Here is a 21,214-nt window from a genome sequence, read left to right as displayed (position 1 = left end):
TATATGGCTGAGCTGACGAGCGAGTTTATAGACTGGGACCAAATAAATAGACCGTACTGCCTATTTGATTGGCCGTACATCTTAATTGCCTCATATGGAACTGATTGGCTGGTGGAGGTCAATGTCTAATTTTATTTGACGGTTGTATCCGATCTTCTCTTTAGGCTTTTTAGCCCTAGCTACTATGTACGCTCGGGGGCCAACAACTCAATTGCCTGATATGGGCTAGCGAAAGAAGGCTTAGCAGGTTACAACTTAGAGGTATTCACCAGCGGCTAATTTAGATCACCTAACATGACCTTTCTTATTTTTATAGTGTCAAGCATATTATATCAAGGGAAAATTAGCAGCATAAGCTATCCATTCCCTAATAAGTTAAGGAGCATTACTAGAATAGATTAATATTCTAGAGCAAGAATTAAGGGTAAACTTATACTCTTTAGACTAGACTAGCTACAAAGTAACAAATAACAGAAGCAAAGAGAGTATGCTTAAAAAGCATAGGTCCTATGCTGATAACCTAGAAGCAGATAAAACTATTTAAAATGACATGAGTTATATATAGTAAATGTGTGAATTACAGGCCAGCCTCGAACACACGGCATTATAGTTTTAAATGAAAAGCCTGGGGCTACAAAGCCAAACATTTCCAGCCGAGATCAATGCGGCTATAGCATCAGTCTAGTCAAGATCAACGACACTGAGAAGGCGGGATTGACCCCACAAGCCAAAAATTGAAGTTGGATTTTGCGTTCTAGTCTTCTGATGAAGGTAGTCTTGAATCCTAGGTAATTTACAGAATGGGCCAACCTAAATAGAATTATCAAGGGTCGTTGCTTCTGAGGCCTTGCCGTGTAGCTGTAACAATGGAGTATTTTCTGAGCGTGAGCGCAGTACGCCATTCCAGGGATGTCTCCAGATTGGCCTCGGGTGAAAACAACTTGTATGGTCATGTATTTAGTCCTTTGTTAAGAGATCAGTGTTATACCATAGATAGCATTCAATAAGGTCACACTTGTTAGCTGCAGCTAGCTAGCTTGCAAAGTCTACTACTATGTATACTCTTATGACGCGGGTACTTTTGGAGCATGTGATCCTCATCTGCTTAAGCTAGGGGTATGGTTTCAGTACTGAGAATATTAGTGCTACTGGAGGCACCTAAGAGCAGAGCAAAGTACCCAAGGTACTACAGATACCACTAATGTTAGTAATAACCATAACTATGACTAGAACTTGTGATGGGTGAGAGAACCGAAAAGGAGTTTGCAAGGAAGACCAATGTACAAGCCTAGAATCGATCCTGAACAAATAAGGAATCAGAAAGACCAGATGCTTGCGATTCTGAGACTTGGCTACCCTACAAACTAGCTGAACCCTCAGCGCACAGCCATTCATTGTCTTGTTTGCAACCCTTATCGTCCACCCAACTGTCCAAACTCTAGATAATCAAATAAGGTTGACCTCTTCAGTGTTGGTGTAGTCTTGTTTAATATCGCTTGTTGGTTTCTGTCATACATCTCAAACTTTGAATGCATAAATCTATTGGATAGCTGAGAACCGTTGAGGATTTACTATAGCCCACTCAGATGATGGCATCCATCCGCAATTTAATCCGCTCTAGAAGCGAATTGACAAACTCCTCTCTGAAGGCACCTTCTTCATGACAAACATGAATGGTAGTTGGACCATCTTGAACACCTGCCACATTGAACATCAAGTTGGCTGCGTACCCGGCTTTGACAGCACCCGCGGAGAACTCCATATTGGTGATGGTCCAATTTCCGCTGTGCATGTTTTGGCCGACCGATACACTCGGGCGAAAAGCACCTAGGTTGGAGATAGAGAAAGCATTACGATGGAAAAGTTTCAACCCCGGTAAAAAGCCGGCAACATAGTCTTCTTCATCTTCCCCTATAAGCTCGATAGACTGCCAAGCTCTCAAGAACGTCTTTTTGTGATTGAGATCGTTGATGACATGCGCTCGATGCTTGCGCGCTAGCTCCCAGAAGAGACTTGATTCAAGCGATGTGTGCTCTTTCGAAGCTGTTTGCTGTCCTGCCTGTCGGAACTTGGAAAGCCAGTCGTAGCTCGACACGACAGAAGCCGCATTGCCCACGGTCTGTTCCCTATCGTGGGGTTTCAAAAATGGTCGGAGATCAACAACTACCTGCGAGTGACTGAATTTGGCTTCAGGATAGAAATCCGCTGCTAATGTCACTTTGATAAGGGTGTGCAGGAGGCTGGTAAAAGATGTTCGGTGGGATCGACAGGCCTGAATGCACTTTTTCATCGTAGCGGCATCGAGGCGAAGAGTGTGAAGTCGCGTCTTGACGAGGTTATCCTCTTTCTGCGGGTTGTTGAAGTCCAGCTTACGAAATTTGGGGGTGATTTCGTGAAAGAAGAGGTCCTTTTGCCGGTATAACAGCCAGATGCCCCAGAAACGAAGATAGTTCAAGACGGCATACAGGACGGAAACCGGAACGGGGGCCCGCTTAATTGCATCTTCCTCGGGGAAACCCTTGACGTCTGTTGAAATCTCGACGATTGAAGAGTTGACAAATTCTTCTTTGGGGGAGTTAAGGGCTTCCAGGATACTCTCCAATATGTATGTACCGCCGCGCCCATCGGTGATGTAGTGATCGTAAACGAACAGTATGTGTCTTCCGTTAACAATCACCAGCTGCCATGCAGGTCTTATCGATGGCTCAAACCAAAGGCCATGATAATTCTCAATGGTTGCAGTCAATCCTTTTACTTCCTCCTCTGCTGGAATATTGATGAACTTCACATGGGCATCCAGGTTGATCTGCCGCAGGAAAGCCGACCAGCGCCGATGTTGCCCAGTCTTTGTTTCTGAAGGACGACAGAAAGTAGTTATCCCAAGCTCAGGGTATTTTCGAACAACGTGTTGCAGGGCTGCGTATATGAGTTCTTTGGAAAGCACGATGCTTCCAGCCTTTGTATTGGTGAAGGTGGCAGCAATGATCACATTGGCTTGCATACCAAAATGATTCAAGAGAGAGAATTGTCTCTGATATCGGCCTATTGTGTTGTCAGTGAGCCCAACTGGTCAGAGAATCGCCTGCCTTACAAGCGGGTCGTTCGAGTAAAGCCCCAGGTTTGGCATTCAGTGGCTCCCAATCCACGGTTGCTGTTTTTGGCATGATGAGAAAAGACGATTCAACAGCTTCAAGCAGCTATGCAAGGATCTCAAATGATTCTTGTGCTGGGAGGAAACCAAGCCATTATTTCTGATTGCGTACATTATAACTCTCAGGCGGTGTCAGCTCATGTCAATTCGAGACTAGTGCTGACTCTCGCTGCTGATACTTATGGACGGCTGGTCGTGCGTCATTTGATTTGTCTCCTAAATCGTTGGAGGCCCAATCAAAGTAGATTCAACGTACCCGTATGATTGCTGTTTCGGGTTTGGCTCTAATACAGTAGATGTCAAATTTCCTACACAATGTGCATATATATATATTCTGTCTACTACCTCTTTTGATGGGAGGAAACACAGGAAGTTGCAGACCACTCTAGACCAAAAACAGACTAGCTCTTACTATATTAGAATTAGTGCAATACTAGCGGCACACTTTCATAAGGCACATCGAAATTCTGTCGCACGGAGGCCCGTGCCGAAAACGGGAGTTTACTGTAACATATTCTTCTCCTTTGTATACGATGCGTTACCGTCGAATTTCTTATATACCAGAAACAATTTAAAACAACTCAGATAGCTTGATAGTTAATACTATAGATAAGCTGATTATAAAGGTGAATCTGCCTTAGAGAATTTACGAGTTCTCTTAGGTCGACGTCCCTGGAGGATCGTGTCAGCCGACGAACCGTCTTCCAGGCGAGTCAGTTGGTCGGTAGTTATATCCTTATTGATGGGTTCGTCGCAGAGTTCAGATTCTATTGGAAGATGCGCCGTACTAGAGAGGTAGTTTTGAACCTCGTCGTCTTGTGGTTGGGAATCCGAGCTGGAGATCAGCATTCGAGGTCTCTTTATTGGAGTCATTGGGTTGGCACGGCTGTTCCATCTATCTGCTTGCTTCTGCTTTCCCACGGACGAAGTAGGAGTCACCGGTGCTGTCGTAATGGAGCCCAGATTTGGAATAAAATAAACATCATCCACGCCAATTGCGAGTCGAGGTGTGTTGGTAGTGATGCCGAAGATTCTCCCAGTGATAAATATGCGGGACTGTCTAGCAAGAAGCGGAAAATTTGTCCAACGGTTGCCGTTCCTGAAGTAAATGGAAACTGTAAATGCCACAGACGCCTTATTAGAGGGATTATAGACATTAGTCTCCAGGTCGTAATGCAACAGAGTAGATCCGTTATTTAACTGTCCTTCTCCGCTTCGGACTATTCCCAGTAAGCTGACTGTAGGGAGAGCGGCCTTCGGGCAGTGCATATTATATGCATGAGAATCGGAATATGCCATATCGGGTAATTAACCCTCGAATTTCAGAGCGTAATCTGAGTTTCTGAGCAAAGGATCCTGGGACCTGCGTGCCGATTGTCACGATATTACGTGGCAGTCGTCGAATGATCGAATCTTCAATTTTCTGGCCCATCGCGACTGTCTGTGTTGCACTTTGGAGCTGCGTTACTGTCAGAGAGGTGATATCCTTGGTTACCGAGTGCCAATCCTGGCGTTTGATGAGGAACGCGTTGCCTATCGACGACTTCCGGAGTTGGATCACATCATATAACAGGTACACGAAGGTTTTATGGCGAGCGAATCTACGCGCATTAGTAAGACGTACCATCATTGATAGAGGGGAGGCACCTTCTACTATGGTGGCTCAAAGCCCACTCGGCAAACGCCCCAAGCGACACCGGGAAGGCTCGCTCGTCGAGATGGCCACCGATCCCGGCTGGAAATAAGGTTGGAAAAGCGGCGGTAAAGTAATGGGGATCTGACCAGTGGTCCACCAGGGTAGCTTGTCCATGGATTGTGTAAGAGATAACAGGCATTTTTCCCAGCCATTTTTCCGCCGATGTGACCTCACTCAAAGCTGGCGGTCTGTTCATAATAGTGCTGGACAACGCATGCAGCACACGAAGGTTGGGGTCTTGACGTTCCCCATTAATGTCTGTGGAGACAGAACCAGTGATCGCCCACCATATACGCCCTCGTTCTTCAACTTTTTCGAAGTTGTCTGTTGGTGCGACTGTTAGAAAAGACTAAGATGGATGGAAAAGATGGGAAGGGGGGAGGGAGAGAAGTCACATACACAGGCCTTCCTTACTTGTGAACAAGTTAGAAGTAGAAAGCCAAAGCACGTCATTGTACCGAGAACAAGCCGCCAGTTGTCATCCGTGCCGCAGGAGGTAGAGTGGCTGTACTTGTACAGTGCCAACAAGATCATAGCTTGGGAGGAATGTAGTGATACCACACTTGAAGCTTGGGTGTGGCCAAGAAGCTTTTTATATATTAGGTAGAGCGAGTTTTCTGTGATGTCCCTTGCTAGAGGAGGGGCAGTTGTGCTAAGTTTCATCGCAAGGAAAAGCATTACGAGGTCAGAGCTGCTGTCCTAAGATGGAATATCAAGATCGATTTTTCAGTTCGTTAAAACGTGGAATAGTCCGCGGTACACATCTTAGAATACACATTGGTGAGATTGAATTAGGGGGTGGCTATTCACCAAGATATATACACAAGACCAGAAATGAAAAGGAAAAGAAAATAAAATGTGGTGGTACAAAGGTAAGGAATGATATGTGTCGATGGACGGAATGAAACTTGCTGATAATTACTATGGACTATCGGTCAGAACCCAGGTCAAGTCTTCGAAAAGGAAACTCTATTTTGCACAGGTGAAGGAGGTTGCATTTCTGGGATCTCCCCCAATGTACTTCTGCCGAAGAGGATATGGGCAAAGGTCTCTCGCTGTGTTGTTGCTACCTTTAGTGGCATGCAGAACAGCAGGGGCATGGCCGTTCTCAACCCATTCAAGCAGTTGGGACATCGCTCCGTTTGGAATAGGCCCAAGTCCACCGTAGCAATGGCCAACACCAGGCGCTTCGAAGAAGCGATAGAAGTCATGAGCTTTTGGATCGTTTTTCAGCACTTCCTCGTAGTAGGCAATCGTTCCAAGCGGTGGGATAGCTTCATCTGCCATCCCATGCCAAGTGATCATTTTGCCGCCATTTGCCTTGAAGTTGGAGAGATCGGGGTCATTCGTCCCGAGCATCGCTGAATAATCAATGTTTGAAGAGCGGAGGCCTTCGAAGAACTCCTCCTGAGTCATGTTGCCGGTTGAAAAGCTCGAGTCCTTAGCAACAAGATACTTGAGCCAGTTGCCAAACAAGTCACTTCCAGAAGAGTAACATGTATTGTTCGCAGGGCACGCGGTAGGGACATAGGTAGTGCCGAGCGCTGCGTCTTTGTTGACCCCATACCAACCATCGCGCTTAGAGACGGAGCGAGAGCCAGACCAAGCAGCTTGGATAACCTTCGCGCTGGAAGCACTGAAGGTTTTCGGAATTCCGTTGCAAGTGTAGCTCTTGCCAACAAAGTCGGAAGCATTAACTTGACAGAGGTCTGGGGAGCTAATGATACCGTCTTCAACTCCATCTAGTCGATCGCAAGCCTCAACGGCTGCTTTGACAAAAGATCTGACTTCGCAGGGCGATGGATAAACTCCAATTTCGTTCATGACTTGTGAGGCCCAGAAGCCTGCAGGAATGAAGCGTTGTATATTGAGAGCCGGGGCGACAGCTAATATCCCATCGAAAACATCGGGGTACTTCTGTGCCATCAAGAGACCCTGCCGTCCACCACCAGAGCATCCGGCAAAATATGAATAGTTTGCGGGCTTTTCGTAGTAGGACTTGGTAATCTGCTGTCCAATCACGGCCATGTCGATTGTTGCCTTCGATGCATAATCCTCTAGGAGGGACCAGTTCACGTTGTTCTCGCTACTAAGAGCCCATGACAGGTCCGTAGGCATAGTGTCTTTCCCATTTGCCACCGGTACCCCCCCATAAGTAGAGGCAGATGCGAATCCTCTTGCGACAGCGTATGTGAGGTAGGTCTCGCCAAAACCTGTAGCGTAGCCTCCACCACCCAAGGCTTGAAACCTGCCATTCCATTCCCGAAGCGGGAGCCATACTTGAGTATAGATTGTGTCATTCCAGCCCGGATGGGTGTGGGTAACGGTAACGTTGCAGAAACTGATCGTATATCGGCCGCCTTCGTTCGTTCCTGGGCCAAGGCTAGTGGCGGAAAAGTTATGGGCTTCCTGGGCTTGAATATCGAGAATTGAAGCTCCAGACAAATTTGGCTTTTCGATAAAGGCTGGCGAGCATCTGGAAGCGGATGCTATTTTGACAAAAATGGTGCTCAAGGAGAGCAAAGCGCGGGAGAAGGCTACCATCTTCATTTTAAAACTAACAATAAAACATGAGCTGGGGTATCCGAGACTGGCTGACAAGGTCAAATATATAACTATATATGTACATGACTTGAAATTAACTTTCGTGCCTGCCGCCCAGGCKGAAATACTCCCAGAGTGACGGCCTCCGCTTGATCGACCTCCCGCCAAGTAACGTGTATACGCGTATCCGCAAGAGCCCGCTGCGACAAACCAGCGCAGAGCCTTCTTCTGACGTGGATGGAATTATCTGTGAATAGCGTAGATTCCCTTTAGCTAGATTTTTTATTCATGTAGCGCAGTGATTTTGCGCTACAGTGTGATTCTCAGGAGACTCTCCCGTCGGTAGTCCTGCACACTTGCTCAAATAGGTCACCATACTTGGACCGGACAAACCTTGGAGAACCTTTTTTTAAACAAGACTTTACATTATGTAAAATATGTCCACTGTACATAAGCAGGCTAATCCGCAATAGAACCTTAGAAACCATCCTATTAACGTTAGTGGGTGGGTCTTATCGTCTATACGCGTATTTTGATCTCGGATTTGTCTGGTCGTGCCAGGTGAACTTAGATTTCTTCACGTGTCTCACATCCTGTCTTTTCCTCCTATACACTTGGCCGGCCGATCTGATGGCGTACATAGTCAAAAGTCCTGGTTTGATTCCCAGTATGCATAGCCTGCGTGGGGGCAACGTCCAAAGAACCGTCTGATGATGGCGGAGTTCTTCATGGTTGTTAGCACTCGTGTCTGCTGTCATATCCTGTCACTAATAACTCCATCCGCCGCCAACACAATCATCGCTAATCCTGCAAGCTTCACGCATGGTCATTGTGCTTAACCTCTCGGGGTCCTACTCCACTAGATCTTTACAATACCGTGTGCAACGCGCCGCCTTTCCGCGTCTGTCAGCAAATATGCACAATATCCCATCCAATGAGAACTGTGGATCAACTGTATGTCTTATTCAGTTGTAGATTGGATATCAAAAGACGTTCAAGCTGGACTGGTTGTCGAGAAGTTTAAATCTGTGAGTCGTGCGTATATGTCAGACGATGACAGGATTACATATAAAAGACCTAGGCTGTTACAAGAGTCCAAAGTGAATTGTTATGATGTTTAGCTGAATTCGAGTCGGTTTTTACATCAGAAGGATTTCTATAAAATATGGCTACAGAACTATCCTCTCACACCCCACTGGGTGAACAGTGCCAGAATATTAGTCAGAAATTGTCCACTCCAATGAGGGTTTCTCATTTTTGGCAGCACGGCAAAATTCCATGGCCGATTTCGGCGCGGATCATATGCTAATCCTGATAGGGCGGTATGGATGCTGGATTCCCAGTCCCATAAAGTTCTATTTGTTCCAGGCGTCTAACGACACGTTGCAACCTGATTTGAGGAGGCGGCTTCCTGCTTCCTCATCGCAGCCAATGACCATATCTAGCTTCCAGTCTTAGCTTGACTCAGCAACTCCTTCGCGATAGAACATCACTGTACACATGCCGCGGAGGACGCATAGGAAATCGCGGCATGGCTGCATCGAATGTAAGCGCCGCCACATCAAGGTAAACAACACCCATTGTTGTTGAGACAAGTCCCTAATGATACATAGTGCGATGAAAGCCGGCCAATATGCTCACACTGCATATCTTCAGAACGGCTATGCAAATATCCTGAAATGACGATTAAAGTTATGCAGTCCAGCAGGATCAGCAGAAAGAGGACACCCTCCCCACCTGTATCAACCGACTCGTCCAACCTGCCACCGGACTTTGCGTCTTTAATCCAGCCAGACCCGCCTGTCAATATGCTTCATGCCGAGCTGCTCTACCATCTGTCTGCAGAAACATTACCTTCCCTGTCCATGGGTGGAAACAACCTAATCCTTTTACACAAAGAGGCGATGAAGTACGGACTGGCTGCCCCCTATCTAATGAATGAGCTACTGGCCCTCGCTGCTATACACCTTAGTATCATTCGTGAGACTCAGAATGAGTTCTATAGACACCATTCGACGCAGTTACAGAACCATGCACTTCGGATGTTTTATGAGACCGACTCAGATCTCAACATTAAATCACAGGTACCGGCATTCATCTTCTCATCCATCCTGGGTATGCATCTAATCTGCGACACACTGGTATATCGAGACCATGATTTTCAAGCCTTTCTAGACCGGTTCATCCACTATCTCCGTATCCACCGTGGAGTCCGTACAGTCATTGGAGGCAATTGGAATCAGATGAAAGAGACATCACTCTCGCCAATTCTGAATGAAGCTGAGGCACGCCTACAAAATTATATGAGGGAAGGACTGGTGTGCAGCCGCCTTCATGAACTTATCAAAGCCTCCAAGCTAGGCCCTTCAATTACTGAAACCTATGAGCAAGCGATCGAGACTTTGCAATCATCATTCAATGCCTCTCAATCTGATGCGGCCGTCGGTAATATACATGGTGCTCTTGCCTGGCCGATCATTGTTTCTTTGGAGTATACCAACATGCTAGTGCACCGTAGGCCGGAAGCACTTGTTATTCTAGCGCATTATGCAGTTATTCTGCACTCCTGCCGCGACATGTGGGTTTTTGGTGATGGTGGCAGATTCTTAATCCGGTCCATCGACCGGTATCTAGGGCCGCAGTGGGCGGAATGGCTCTCATGGCCGAATCACATCTTAGATGAACCAGCAACCCCGTGTCTCGGCGGCACAAGCTGACCCTCCGAATAGCGGACCAGGAGTTTTTAATTTCTGCATGAATGGAATGACGGAGTGTATTAAAAAATAGCGATACAGAATTGTTTGGTTTCCATGATTGGAATGGGATGTATTGTTAAGATTGACCTCTGAAACGCTCTTGGCTTACGATTTGGCAGCGCATGATGGCCTGTGCATACGTGGATGGCTTTCAGCTTGTTGTGGCAATATGGCCCACACTGAAACGAGTGGAGTATGTGGATCTTCCAATAAACCGGCGTATGCACGGGCCATCATTATCAAGATCGCGTTGCCATAGGTTAGAAATCTGAGAATACCAGGAAGAGAACCAGATGGCTGGCCCCTTATTAGGGGTCCCCATCTCAACTTAAAATCTTAGCACCAGAACCTAAACCAACCTAGCCCTTATTGTAGGCAGCTTTATTACTATTTATGATCTGCAATAACAGGAAAACTTTAACGTTCCGTGATAATGATGTTGGATTTTCCTAGTTGGGTTCATTAGCTACACTCCGTATACTGATTATGATTATAGAAGATTGATCTCAATCTGAAACCTGATACGTGTATACAGGAAACTACAAGGAATCTCCACATGAGGTGCAGGACTAATATCAACCGCAATTGAAGATGCCCTGCTGTGGGGCCTTGTGAATTTTGCGTCGCCGCTTGGGTATATTATCTTCTACATATTGGAGTATATAATTATTCGAATATCCTGCAATTTAACCCTAACCACAACCTTACAGTCTCCATCGAACGGTATTATCATTCACATTCGACCAAAGACCGTGGCTCGCAATTCCTCACAGGGTCAGTATCAAACCGCGCAAGTGACACATATAATGCCCGAACTTCAAACGTACAAGGGCTATTATCTTTGGCACTACGTCCCCTCGAGGGCAGCGGCGGTAGTTTTTCTCTTGCTCTTCCTAGCAGCGACTACATATCACACCTGGAAAATATGGAAACTAAAGACCTATTTCTGCATTTGCTTCGCCATTGGGGGTTTCTGTAAGTGCACCTGGACGATCACCCATTACAGAGGTAGTGGACATACTAACAATATCAGTTGAATTCATTGGTTACTGTGCTCGAGCGTCAGCTTACGACAAAACCGGACGGATGATGCCCTTTTGCATCCAGAACGTCTTCATACTACTCGGTCCAGCCCTTTTCGCTGCCTCAGTATACATGGTTTTGGGCAGGATTATTATCGCACTGAAGGGTGAAAGGCTTTCGCTTATACCCGTCCGCTGGTTAACGAAGGCTTTTGTCACCGGCGATGTCTTGTCATTTTTGATACAGGGCGGTGCTGCTGGCATGATGATCTCCAGTGACCTTGCTAGCACGGGAAATAAGCTTGTTATTCTTGGTTTGATTATCCAGGTCGTTTTCCTTGGATTTTTCATTGCCAGCATGGTGATATTTCAGGTCCGAATGCATAGAAACCCAACGCACAAGGCCTTCTCTGAAGATTTACAATGGAAGTGGCACCTCAATACCCTGTACCTAGTCAGCCTGTTGATCATGGTCCGGTCTCTATTCAGGGTTGCAGAATACGTTATGGGCAATGACGGATACCTGCTACAACATGAGTGGCCGGCATATGTATTCGACGGGACTCTCATGTGGATAGCGATGGTGACATTTGGAGCCAGGCTTCCCAGCGACATATACGCAGACTCGCATGTTCCTGAAAGGGTCAAACTGAACGAGATGGGAGGAATGGTACGGACCTCTTGAATTATGTTTCTGCTACTTGGGCACTTTCTGCTGCACCTCCCCACCTGGGAAAATAACTAAGGCACAATTTTAGTTCTGTATCCTACTAGTATCTGCTTGATAGACAAGTATTTAACCGCCTCTAACATACAGGGCTATCTCGTAGTATGTACAACCGAAGGCCTTAGACACCTCTTACCGCAATACTAAATCTCAGCTTAACAGCAGACTACCAGAAATTTGGTGGAATTAGGCGCCCGAAGCCTCAGTCTTTGATATGCATGACTGTCTTCTTCATTTGGCATTCACTATGCCTATCTAAGCGGACAGACACTGTCTGGTTAGTTAACAGCCAATGTATTTCACTACCGAGTTGAGTCGCCACAACGACTGTCACCACCCACCGACTCACGCCCGCGGACCATATAAGGGCCTTTTCAACAATACAATTGCATTTCTATATAAAAGCTAATTACTAAGTGGATTAGGACATGTAGCTCTAGTATACCGCCGAATATAACAACTAGAACACTGTGGTGGTGCTTGTACGCGTGGTCGAACTGCAGAGAGTGCTAGATCCTATAGGTAGAGCATCTTGAGCTTCATGGACCTCATTCTCAGACTAGAATCACTCTAGGCCATCCTGCATACTATTCCCTCTCCAGTAGCTAACTACCTGTTAATATGCTTCTTCTTTTGATTGTATAAGAGAGGCGAGAATGGCTCAAAAGTAATATGAATTATATATTGGCGGCTAAGCTCCTCGACTCCAGCCCAGTGATGCCGTTGGTAGCCTGTGCGGAATGGAAATGCGTAGTCCACATATGTAGCATCGAAAAAAGCACGTAGTATTAGAGGAGAATTCATACATTTCGAGGTATGACGGGTCCGTGATATTTAGAGATGCTCAGTACATAGTACCGCTGATGAAGAATATCAATTCTTGGATACGGACTTCCATCTTCACCATTCGCATTGTGTTAAATGATAAGATGGAGGTAGTTGAAAACCCCTTGGTTTTCGTGGAGAGCCGCGCGGACTAGCTCCTAAGTATACAGAAGATCTCTTGGGGCCGTAAATAAGAACCGGTGTGCCTATTTTTGACAGCTCAAAAGCTGGGGATATGTGAGATTCGCCATTATTACAGAATTAAGAGACGAGGTTTAGGTTGAATCTCCTGATAGTAATATAATATGTAGTCCTTCCGCTGCCGTTGTGATAGTAAGTCCAACAGTAATCCTTTCCTCCCGTCCTCCTTGAAGCCCTTAAAATTCAGCGGTATTCAAGACATGTTTCAAAACGGCATGCAAATCAGCTTCTGGTAGCTTCAGAATATCATTCCCGCTACCCTCGAACACCAGTTGGTGTGCACCCCCGTCTTTGAAGAGGTATACCTTCATCAAGTCAACGACTCCAGTCGGGTTACCTTTGCTAAGTTTTTCGAGGGCAAGTTTCTCCAACTCGAGAGTTGATGCGTGTTCGACCACGAACTTTGACCCGCTCTCTTCCTCGATGGCCTTTAGCAGCTCATTTTGCGTTATTGTGAAAGAAGCCACAGCAAGATATTTGTTTCTTGTTTTGTCTGCCTGTACAAGGCTCGCTGCAACAGCTTGGCCCACGAAACTGAATGTGGATGGAGAAAAGGGTTCGTTTCCGGAGTCATAAATAGTGGCCGTTTTAGCAACTAGGTCTATTCCAAAGGTACCACGGTTAAGGCCCTATAGGGAGTTCATGTTAGCAGATTCAGGAGCCATGACTTCCGCACAACTGAAAATACTGCTGAAGCTGCCTGGGTGTGTACTCACCCATTCGAAAAATGAACCCGTGGCTAAGGCCGTCCAAGTGAAGCCGTCATGCTGTCCACTCTTCTCCTCTAGATAATTGATGATCTCTAATTTGCTCGATACAATCGCCGCTAACTTGGAGGAACCAAGGGTTCTCGTATCGACACCAAACTCAGATGGGATGAACCTCTGGACACGCGCCGCTATAGCAGCATCAATGAGCTGGCGTTGAATGCTGATTGCAAACGTTCCCAAGGTCGATACCACGACATCGTGGCCCTCCAGCACAGCTGCAACGGACTCAACCGTTGCGAAATCGGTTTTTTTAACAATGACTTCGGCGGGGAAAGGAGCTTCTGAGGTCGCTCGAATCACAGCGGTGACAACGAAACCGGCTGCTAACAACGCTTTGACAACGTAGAAGCCTAGGTTTCCGGACGCCTTGAGGTAGGATTATGATCAGTTCCGCAGTCAATGTGGGATTGATGAGTGCATAGTGCCTTACTCCAACGACTGCCACTGTCCTCATCTGAGCCATAATTATCAGGTTTGCTCGTGAGTAACTCTAACTACTATCCACGCTGGGCTGTGGTATTTATAATTTTCACCATCAAAGCAAGTTCTGACCAAAAGCCAATGGAATCGTCCGTTTCTCGGTAGAACATACTTCCTAGGGTGGTACTCATGACCATACATCCCGCATTGCGGCGCCAAGGAACGTCTGCAGGTTGGGACTTCACTTCCTCCACTGCTTAGCACCAATAGGTGGAAATGAAATCCGTGGAATGCCACGGGATGGTGGCGTTTCATTTTATGCTGGGAACATTAAACACGAAATCAACGATTGTCAACTTCTACTCTAGTAGACACCTTGAAAATTGGCACGAATGGCATACACGTCATAGCTCCTGGGTCTACTGGAGAGGCTTAATGTACAAATCTTAATATTCACAATTGGGTCCTCTTTCTTACTATTACCCCATTCCTTCTTTCCGCGCTCTTGTGCCACAGAAGATATTTCAGACCTAGCAGTACCTTTTGGCGCTCGCAGGAAGCAGGAAGTCGTCTATACTGCCGAGAGATAGCCCTTCATGGTCCCCGTTAGCGTTTACAATCTGATTCGGCCACGATAGCCATGGCCTCCAGTAAGGTCCGAGATATGCTCTCGTGGAGCGGACGAAAAACCCTCCTGCGTCGCCAAAAACCTAAAGGTCTCAGAGGCTATGTAGGAGAGCGGAGTAGTGCGAGAATATGACAAGCGCCTCAGGCCGCCGCTGTTTCAAGAGCTCGATCTAACTTTCTGCTATATGCACAAGCTAGGATAGGATGGTACCCATACTACTCAAGTAAATTTTAGCGTGGTAGTAAAACAGGAGATCCGCCGACAGCAAGCCTGCCTTCGCAGCAAATACGGATACGGATACGGCGTACTTGTTTCCGCGGACGCGGAGACTTTTCATTGGCTGCGGGAAAAAAGCTCGTTTTATTGGTTGCTGACACCATCCGCTGATCTCCAACCGTTTGTACGGAGTAAGTTGCTCCACAAACAAGCTTCAATGCTCGTTTCTCGCCTTCAGGCCTCGCGCCCGTCCCACACCAGGTGCAATATCTTTAGACCACCCTCGTGGTCTATAGTAGTCAACCAGCTATGGCCCGCCATCAAATGAGAAACTGCGCTATTAGCTGTATACCCGTGAGCACGATACAACGCCATAATAAGCACGAATGGCACAACCGTTTAGTCACATTGGTTGGGAAGGCAAACCTCACTACTCAGCTTACGACAGGATGCCTCACTGCAGCAGAGACTCTGGCCCACGCCCTTGACATTCTCTTGTAGCCAATCGTCGCTGGCGGCTCGTAGTAACCCCGAGCCCAGCGCCTTCACTCCGTACGATGTGGGTTGGAGCTTGTCAGAAAATTCTGCCAACGGCCGACTTGGGTGAGTACGGCTGAGAATGCCTCTTTCCAAATTTCTGCAAGCAGTTTATTACGGCACCAAGGCATGTCCGTGCTAACCTTGGCCTCTGCCCAACAAGAGACATGGTGCGAGCTTCCACGATTCTCCAACATCTGAGGTCGTATGATCTAAACTGCTGGAAAAGATGGCCATATTTGTAACCTAACAGGAGGGCCACATATTCATATCAAGTTACGGTCCAGAGCAAGATAGGAATCAAACTGTACCATTCAATGTAGGTATCAAGTCTAAGGAGAGAAAGAGAAATGAAAAGGACACAAATTAAACCTCCATCAAAATCCGGCCGGTTTGTTTTCATGTCTCATCTTTTTAGGTACCGCCACCACCCATACATGCATTTCAACTGTCATGGGCCCCGGTGATTCAATTGCCACATATCCTAGAGAGACCGTCCGCCTCGCCCAAAGCAGTCTCCCTCTCACCCAGCTTTGTATACTGCAGACTTAATTGCCACAGTAATTTCTGCTTCTTTTTGTCCTTTGACACTTTTGCTGGCTCAGCAAGCTGACTGCCATTAAAGTAATCTACCTCCGGATATGCACAGGGCTGTGTCTCCTCTGTGGATAATGCTGCCCTCACAACACCACCCGAAGATTTTTCCACAGTTCTGAGTTTTCCATTTGGCCAGAGGTAGGTCGCAAGTTTTGCATATGCCCGGGCTGGAGGCACTAATACATATCTCTGAAGAGCAGAAAGCTTATGTAACAGGTTATCATGTATCATTCCACCAGGGTCAATTCCGATAATACCAATTTTGTTAAGAGATGGCGTTGTATTTATACGATCTCGTAATCTATTCCTGGGAATTGTGAGCACTTGTAACTAACATATGTGTATATATATGCCATATTGCTCACATAAACATGACCTGGCATAACTTCGAGGCACCATATCGTCTCATTGTGTCATTTTTCTCGTCTCCAGGACTGATTTTGGCTGTTGGGCGTGCAAGTTGCTCGGGTTCCCACGGCAGCTTCTCTGGGTTGTGCCCTTTGTTTAAAGGCAGATCAGGGTCATAGGTCCAGCTCGATACATATACGATCCGACCAAGTTCTGTGTCGAAACTTCCCAGCAACAAAAGAGTAAGCAGAAAGTTGGCGAGATAATGATAATTTACCGCAAAGGTCATCTCAAAGCTTTGTTCTCCATCACCACGAGTAAACCTGAGCTCGCCTGTCTCATAAACGACAGCCGCATTCAGAATCAAGGCTCTGATTGGAGCGAGAACTCCCGATTTAACTTCGGCGTTGACCTCGCTGGCAAATGCCCGGACAGAATCCAGCCTGGAGAGATCCACTTCTGGAGTTCTGATCTGCTTTGCGTTGCAGCCGTCAAATTGATGCAGCTGCTGCGCTCGCGGGGAGCTTTTGTTGCGAACAGTGAATAGACAGTCATATGCACCGCGATGCTGCGCTACTTTTTCCGCAACTGCTTGGCCAAGGCCTCCGGCTGCTCCAGTCACAATGACGGTTCCTGGTTGGGGGGGAGAAGGGGGGAGGGGAGAGACGGTGTGCCGGATCCCATACCAAGAGGGCCGACGGGGACGGCGGGCCCCGTCTCGTAGGCCTCATATCTCTGCACTGTCGGCTGCTTCCCATCGTCGTAGCAGAGTCTGATATGGCTTTTTCATCTGCCACACATGTAAGTCTCTTGTCCGGTTGATGATGCCAACTAATGCCTCCCGCTCCTCATGATCGGTAAAGTAATCACCGTACAGAGTAATAGCAATGACTGCGTTTACCAGGCAGGGTTGCACTCGTAGGTGATTCAAAGCAATACCGCATAGATTGAGGACGATCGATCGAACTTGAGCTTCTGCTTTGCGATGTGCAGCACGATTTGCATTTCTAAACATAGTCAGCTACTGAAGAAAGCCATCTTGCTTCTCGATATCAGCTTACTCAAGTTGCGGATTCTCAGCAGTCAAGATCATTTGGGCCAGTTGGAAATGCTGTACTGCCGTCGCCTGGACATCGAAGCTGTACCAGATCGTCGGAAATATCTGGCCTTTAGCTCGATCTGCCTTGAGTTCAAGAATGGGTTCCATTTCACCAAGCGATTCATGAACCAGTTTCTGTTCATCCAGCTTGAGTCGTGCTGTAATTCTAGTTGTCAAAAAAGGAATCCTCTATTTAGAAGATAGAGCATACTTACTCCATTCATTAGGGCGCTTTTGCCCCCAGCGCCACTGAGCGACTTTACCGACGAACATGATCATATTGTTGGCGATTGAAGCATTGCGCCAACGGTCGGAATCGAATCGTAAATGCGGGACCGTCTCCCTTGTCAACGCATAATAAATCTCTTGCCGAATGACAATCCAATATGCGGCCGTAGCAAGCGAATGGTCCAGCGGAGAGGCGATCATAGAGTCAATGATCCTCTGAGTGACAGCCAGAAAGTTGACGCGTTCGTCATCGTAATACTCAGCTTCGATTCTGCCTCTGCCTTCGCCGGTCTCTTCTTCCATCTCCTCGTACTGACGCAGAATGACGGCGGCAGCCATGATGTTCTCTTGGTGTGTCGGGTCCTGGATGTTAGGGAACTCGGCCAGACCAGGAATACATTTGAGCATATATTCAAAAGCACTGGACGTCTGTAAGTGGGAGAGTAGCTGCCCACCATATAGAATCCCGCGGCTTGTCTTGTATTGAGGCAGTCGACACAAGTGTCGGGCTGATACTGCAAATATAGCATATCGAAGAGTTGGGCAGTGCTGAGCCCGACCGGGGACGACTAACTGGAAATGCCTCCGATCGTCACAGTGATCAAACTGGCAAGGTTAGTACGTGTTGCGTTGCACGGCGAGAGTGATATCTCGTACCCAGGGAGATACCTCCTCAATAAAGTATCGTAGTAGGCAGGATTCCTGGATACCTGCAGCAGCAGTGAGAGCGGGCTGACTGCTGGAAAGCGACGATGCATCATCTTCAGCAGCACTCCTCGCGCTCCGGGACCCGTTGGCAAATCCAATACTGAGCCCATTGCTGGTATTTTCTACTCCTGAGTAAGAAAGTGTATCCTCATGATGAGTGTGGTTGCTCATGGGCGACAATGCCGGAGAGGGAAAGGTAAAGGGGAAAGCGCTGTGAGGAGAAGTTTCATCCAGTTCTCCATTTTGGCCTCTTTGTGAGGGAAAGGTAGGGGTTGTGATTTTCTGGCGACCATGGATGATTCCATTTGGTGAAGGTGAATGAACGGTTGAATGAACGGTAGATTCTTCGTTTGGCCTATTAGGCGAGGCTGAATTTGGCAGATTTTCTGTCGAGTGCTTCGGAAGCCTCCAGATCTTCGGTCTGCTATTAACCCATATTTGTCCCTGTGTAAAGCTCGCATCGAAATTGGCCGTTGAGCCATTCCGGAAAACTGCGTCCTTCTGCACAGGCTTACAGTTAAGGCCTTTCCTTTCGCAACGTGTACAAACTGGCCGTCGCTTGTCACCTGTAGATGAGACATCAGCGGAAGACCTTAAGCACTGGCCAGGCCGACGGGTTCTTTGAAGTACATTTTTGATGCCTCGCTATTATCGGTCTTGTTATCCTAGATTACCTTTAGACAGGGGTTTCGACGGTTCGACCTCACCTCGACAGTTCGAACAGGGTGCCTTAGCTGGTGGGGTATTCAGTGGCATTCTCACTTGATGTAGGTACCGAAGCCTTGCCTTGCGTTCGAAATGCGAAACTTATTGAATACAATCAGGAGAGCAGCGTCAAATGATGAGGGGTGGGTGGCTACCATTACCAAGATATCACCTGTTGCGTGGGACGGGAACCTTCTACCCCACGTCTACCCCACCTTTTAACGTTCCAGCTCCTCATGGGGACAGGCGCACAATATTACTGTATTCAGAAAGTCGCGGCGCTTTGTGCTGTAAACGGGTGGGAACCGAAAGCTAACCGGGCAAAATTTCGCTGAAGGACGGATCGGACTTCGTCCGATCTGTGGGGAACACTTACTTCAGGCTTTGCGATATGTTTCGGTTGACATCAGTCCAGGCGAAGACCCTCTCAATTATAGAATAGGGTCCCATTTACATACTTCTTCTCGCGTCCTGCATGATTCACTCCGAAAGCGCAGCATAAAGCCAGGGGTCCATCCATTTTGGTCTCCCACCACCATCGTCTCCCACCACAATCAATATGGCACTTCCGACTCATTTCAAGCTTAATACCGGCGCCCAGATCCCCGCCATAGGACTTGGTACGATACAAGCGCTGGTTTCTGCGGGCCTCAGCGGTTTTCGCTGATAAGAAATTACAGGCACTTGGAGATCTGACCCTGGCCAGGTACGCCAGGCAGTCTCGTTCGCTCTCAAGAGCGGATATAGTCACATCGACGCAGCATTGTAAGATTTCCCATGTCTTTTTTGCAGCGCATAGTCGTCGCTAATAAATCGCAGAATCTACGGTGGGTCGTAGCAAAGAAAAAACAAGCAAGATTTGGCGTCTAATGAGATAGCTAGGAAACGAGCACGAAGTCGGCCAGGGCATCAAGGATAGTGGTGTCCCTCGCGAGAACATTTTCATCACCAGCAAACTGTGGAACACCCACCAGCCCAACGTCGCGGAAGGTCTCCAAAAGACACTTGACGCTTTAGGCACGGACTACCTCGATCTATATGTAAATTAACACTCATCTCCTGTGGGCAGGCGTGGCACAGCTGTCGATAGCTCGGCTAACGTAAACATCAGCTCATCCACTGGCCAGTCCGACTTGTTCCTGTGAGCCACTCCGCTGTTTCCCTCCATCACGACATTTGCATGGCTAACTTGTATCGCACAGAACGAGTCGAGCGAGCTTCTACCAGTCAATCCCGATGGCACACGATCTGTCGACCGATCCTGGGATCAGAGTGAGACCTGGCGCCAGATGGAGGAGGTCTATAAGGCTGGCAAAGTAAAGGCGATCGGCGTAGCCAACTGGTCGATTCCCTATCTAGAGGAGCTCAAAAAAAAGTGGACCGTGGTCCCTGCTGTCAACCAAGTCGAGTTACACCCTTTCCTTCCTCAGCACGCTCTGAAGGAGTGGTGCGACAAGCATGGCATCCTTCTCGAGGCCTACTCGCCACTTGGCTCCGACGGTAAGTGTCCTTGACACGCTACGTGGGGTTTTCCATGAGGTAATCCCAGCTAACTGGGCCATTTCCAGGCGCTCCGCTCATGTCCGACCCTGCAATTCAGGAGATTGCTAAGAAGAACAATGTTTCACCTGCTACGGTACTTATCAGCTACCACGTCAACAGGGGCGTTGTTGTACTACCCAAGTCTACTAAAGAAGATCGAATCGTGAGCAACCGTCAAGTCATCCCTCTCTCCCACGAGGATATGGATGTGCTTAATGGCCTGGCTGCACAAGGAAAGGCGAAGCGTATCAATACGCCTCTGTTTGGATGGGATCTCGGTTTCGATGACTGGTACAAGCAGTAGAGATCCCCGAATGTGGATATAGAATCGTACTCCAACCTTCTACGGGAGATGTCACACTTTGCATATTGAAAGGATGATTTAAATGTAAATGTTGAAATCTGCGGACCGCTAAAACCTGTCCTGGCTGGAATAGTATGTAATACGAGCGGGTTTCTCTTTCGTCCTACAGCGAGTGATTGAAGAAGTGAAA

The 21,214-nt window shown here is 47.5% G+C and overlaps 8 protein-coding genes across 8 annotated transcripts; 3 read left to right on the top strand and 5 right to left on the bottom strand.

Moving 5' to 3' along the window:
* Positions 1 to 1,582: 1,582 nt before the first annotated feature.
* On the bottom strand, positions 1,583 to 3,164 carry Asppvi_005727 (uncharacterized protein; the record flags this gene model as incomplete). The annotated part of the gene is made up of 2 exons (XM_043301642.1): positions 1,583 to 3,042; positions 3,092 to 3,164. 2 exons carry the CDS (start codon positions 3,162 to 3,164, stop codon positions 1,583 to 1,585), a joined length of 1,533 nt encoding a protein of 510 aa, XP_043157577.1.
* Positions 3,165 to 3,769: 605 nt separating this feature from the next.
* Positions 3,770 to 4,986, bottom strand: Asppvi_005726 (uncharacterized protein; the record flags this gene model as incomplete). The annotated part of the gene is made up of 3 exons (XM_043301641.1): positions 3,770 to 4,211; positions 4,465 to 4,752; positions 4,799 to 4,986. 3 exons carry the CDS (start codon positions 4,984 to 4,986, stop codon positions 3,770 to 3,772), a joined length of 918 nt encoding a protein of 305 aa, XP_043157576.1.
* An 830-nt stretch (positions 4,987 to 5,816) lies between these two features.
* On the bottom strand, positions 5,817 to 7,397 carry Asppvi_005725 (uncharacterized protein; the record flags this gene model as incomplete). The annotated part of the gene is made up of 1 exon (XM_043301640.1): positions 5,817 to 7,397. The coding sequence occupies one exon, from the start codon at positions 7,395 to 7,397 to the stop codon at positions 5,817 to 5,819; it is 1,581 nt and encodes a 526-aa protein (XP_043157575.1).
* Positions 7,398 to 9,070: 1,673 nt separating this feature from the next.
* Asppvi_005724 (uncharacterized protein) lies at positions 9,071 to 10,108 on the top strand (the record flags this gene model as incomplete). The annotated part of the gene is made up of 1 exon (XM_043301639.1): positions 9,071 to 10,108. One exon carries the CDS (start codon positions 9,071 to 9,073, stop codon positions 10,106 to 10,108), a length of 1,038 nt encoding a protein of 345 aa, XP_043157574.1.
* An 845-nt stretch (positions 10,109 to 10,953) lies between these two features.
* Asppvi_005723 (RTA1 domain-containing protein) lies at positions 10,954 to 11,854 on the top strand (the record flags this gene model as incomplete). The annotated part of the gene is made up of 2 exons (XM_043301638.1): positions 10,954 to 11,122; positions 11,181 to 11,854. The coding sequence occupies 2 exons, from the start codon at positions 10,954 to 10,956 to the stop codon at positions 11,852 to 11,854; spliced, it is 843 nt and encodes a 280-aa protein (XP_043157573.1).
* A 1,244-nt stretch (positions 11,855 to 13,098) lies between these two features.
* Asppvi_005722 (aromatic alcohol reductase) lies at positions 13,099 to 14,155 on the bottom strand (the record flags this gene model as incomplete). Its single annotated transcript, XM_043301637.1, has 3 exons — positions 13,099 to 13,551; positions 13,639 to 14,058; positions 14,123 to 14,155. The coding sequence occupies 3 exons, from the start codon at positions 14,153 to 14,155 to the stop codon at positions 13,099 to 13,101; spliced, it is 906 nt and encodes a 301-aa protein (XP_043157572.1).
* A 2,296-nt stretch (positions 14,156 to 16,451) lies between these two features.
* On the bottom strand, positions 16,452 to 18,644 carry Asppvi_005721 (uncharacterized protein; the record flags this gene model as incomplete). Its single annotated transcript, XM_043301636.1, has 6 exons — positions 16,452 to 17,071; positions 17,125 to 17,188; positions 17,238 to 17,445; positions 17,500 to 17,695; positions 17,753 to 18,371; positions 18,423 to 18,644. The coding sequence occupies 6 exons, from the start codon at positions 18,642 to 18,644 to the stop codon at positions 16,452 to 16,454; spliced, it is 1,929 nt and encodes a 642-aa protein (XP_043157571.1).
* A 1,093-nt stretch (positions 18,645 to 19,737) lies between these two features.
* On the top strand, positions 19,738 to 21,024 carry Asppvi_005720 (putative glycerol dehydrogenase (GCY1); the record flags this gene model as incomplete). Its single annotated transcript, XM_043301635.1, has 7 exons — positions 19,738 to 19,798; positions 19,859 to 19,943; positions 19,998 to 20,005; positions 20,061 to 20,218; positions 20,290 to 20,319; positions 20,381 to 20,678; positions 20,747 to 21,024. 7 exons carry the CDS (start codon positions 19,738 to 19,740, stop codon positions 21,022 to 21,024), a joined length of 918 nt encoding a protein of 305 aa, XP_043157570.1.
* Positions 21,025 to 21,214: the final 190 nt, after the last annotated feature.

This window comes from Aspergillus pseudoviridinutans (genome assembly GCF_018340605.1).
Source record: "Aspergillus pseudoviridinutans IFM 55266 DNA, scaffold_4, whole genome shotgun sequence".
Lineage (NCBI taxonomy): Eukaryota > Fungi > Ascomycota > Eurotiomycetes > Eurotiales > Aspergillaceae > Aspergillus > Aspergillus pseudoviridinutans.
Note: the sequence above shows the minus strand (reverse complement) of the source record. Positions and strands in the feature narration are given on the sequence as shown.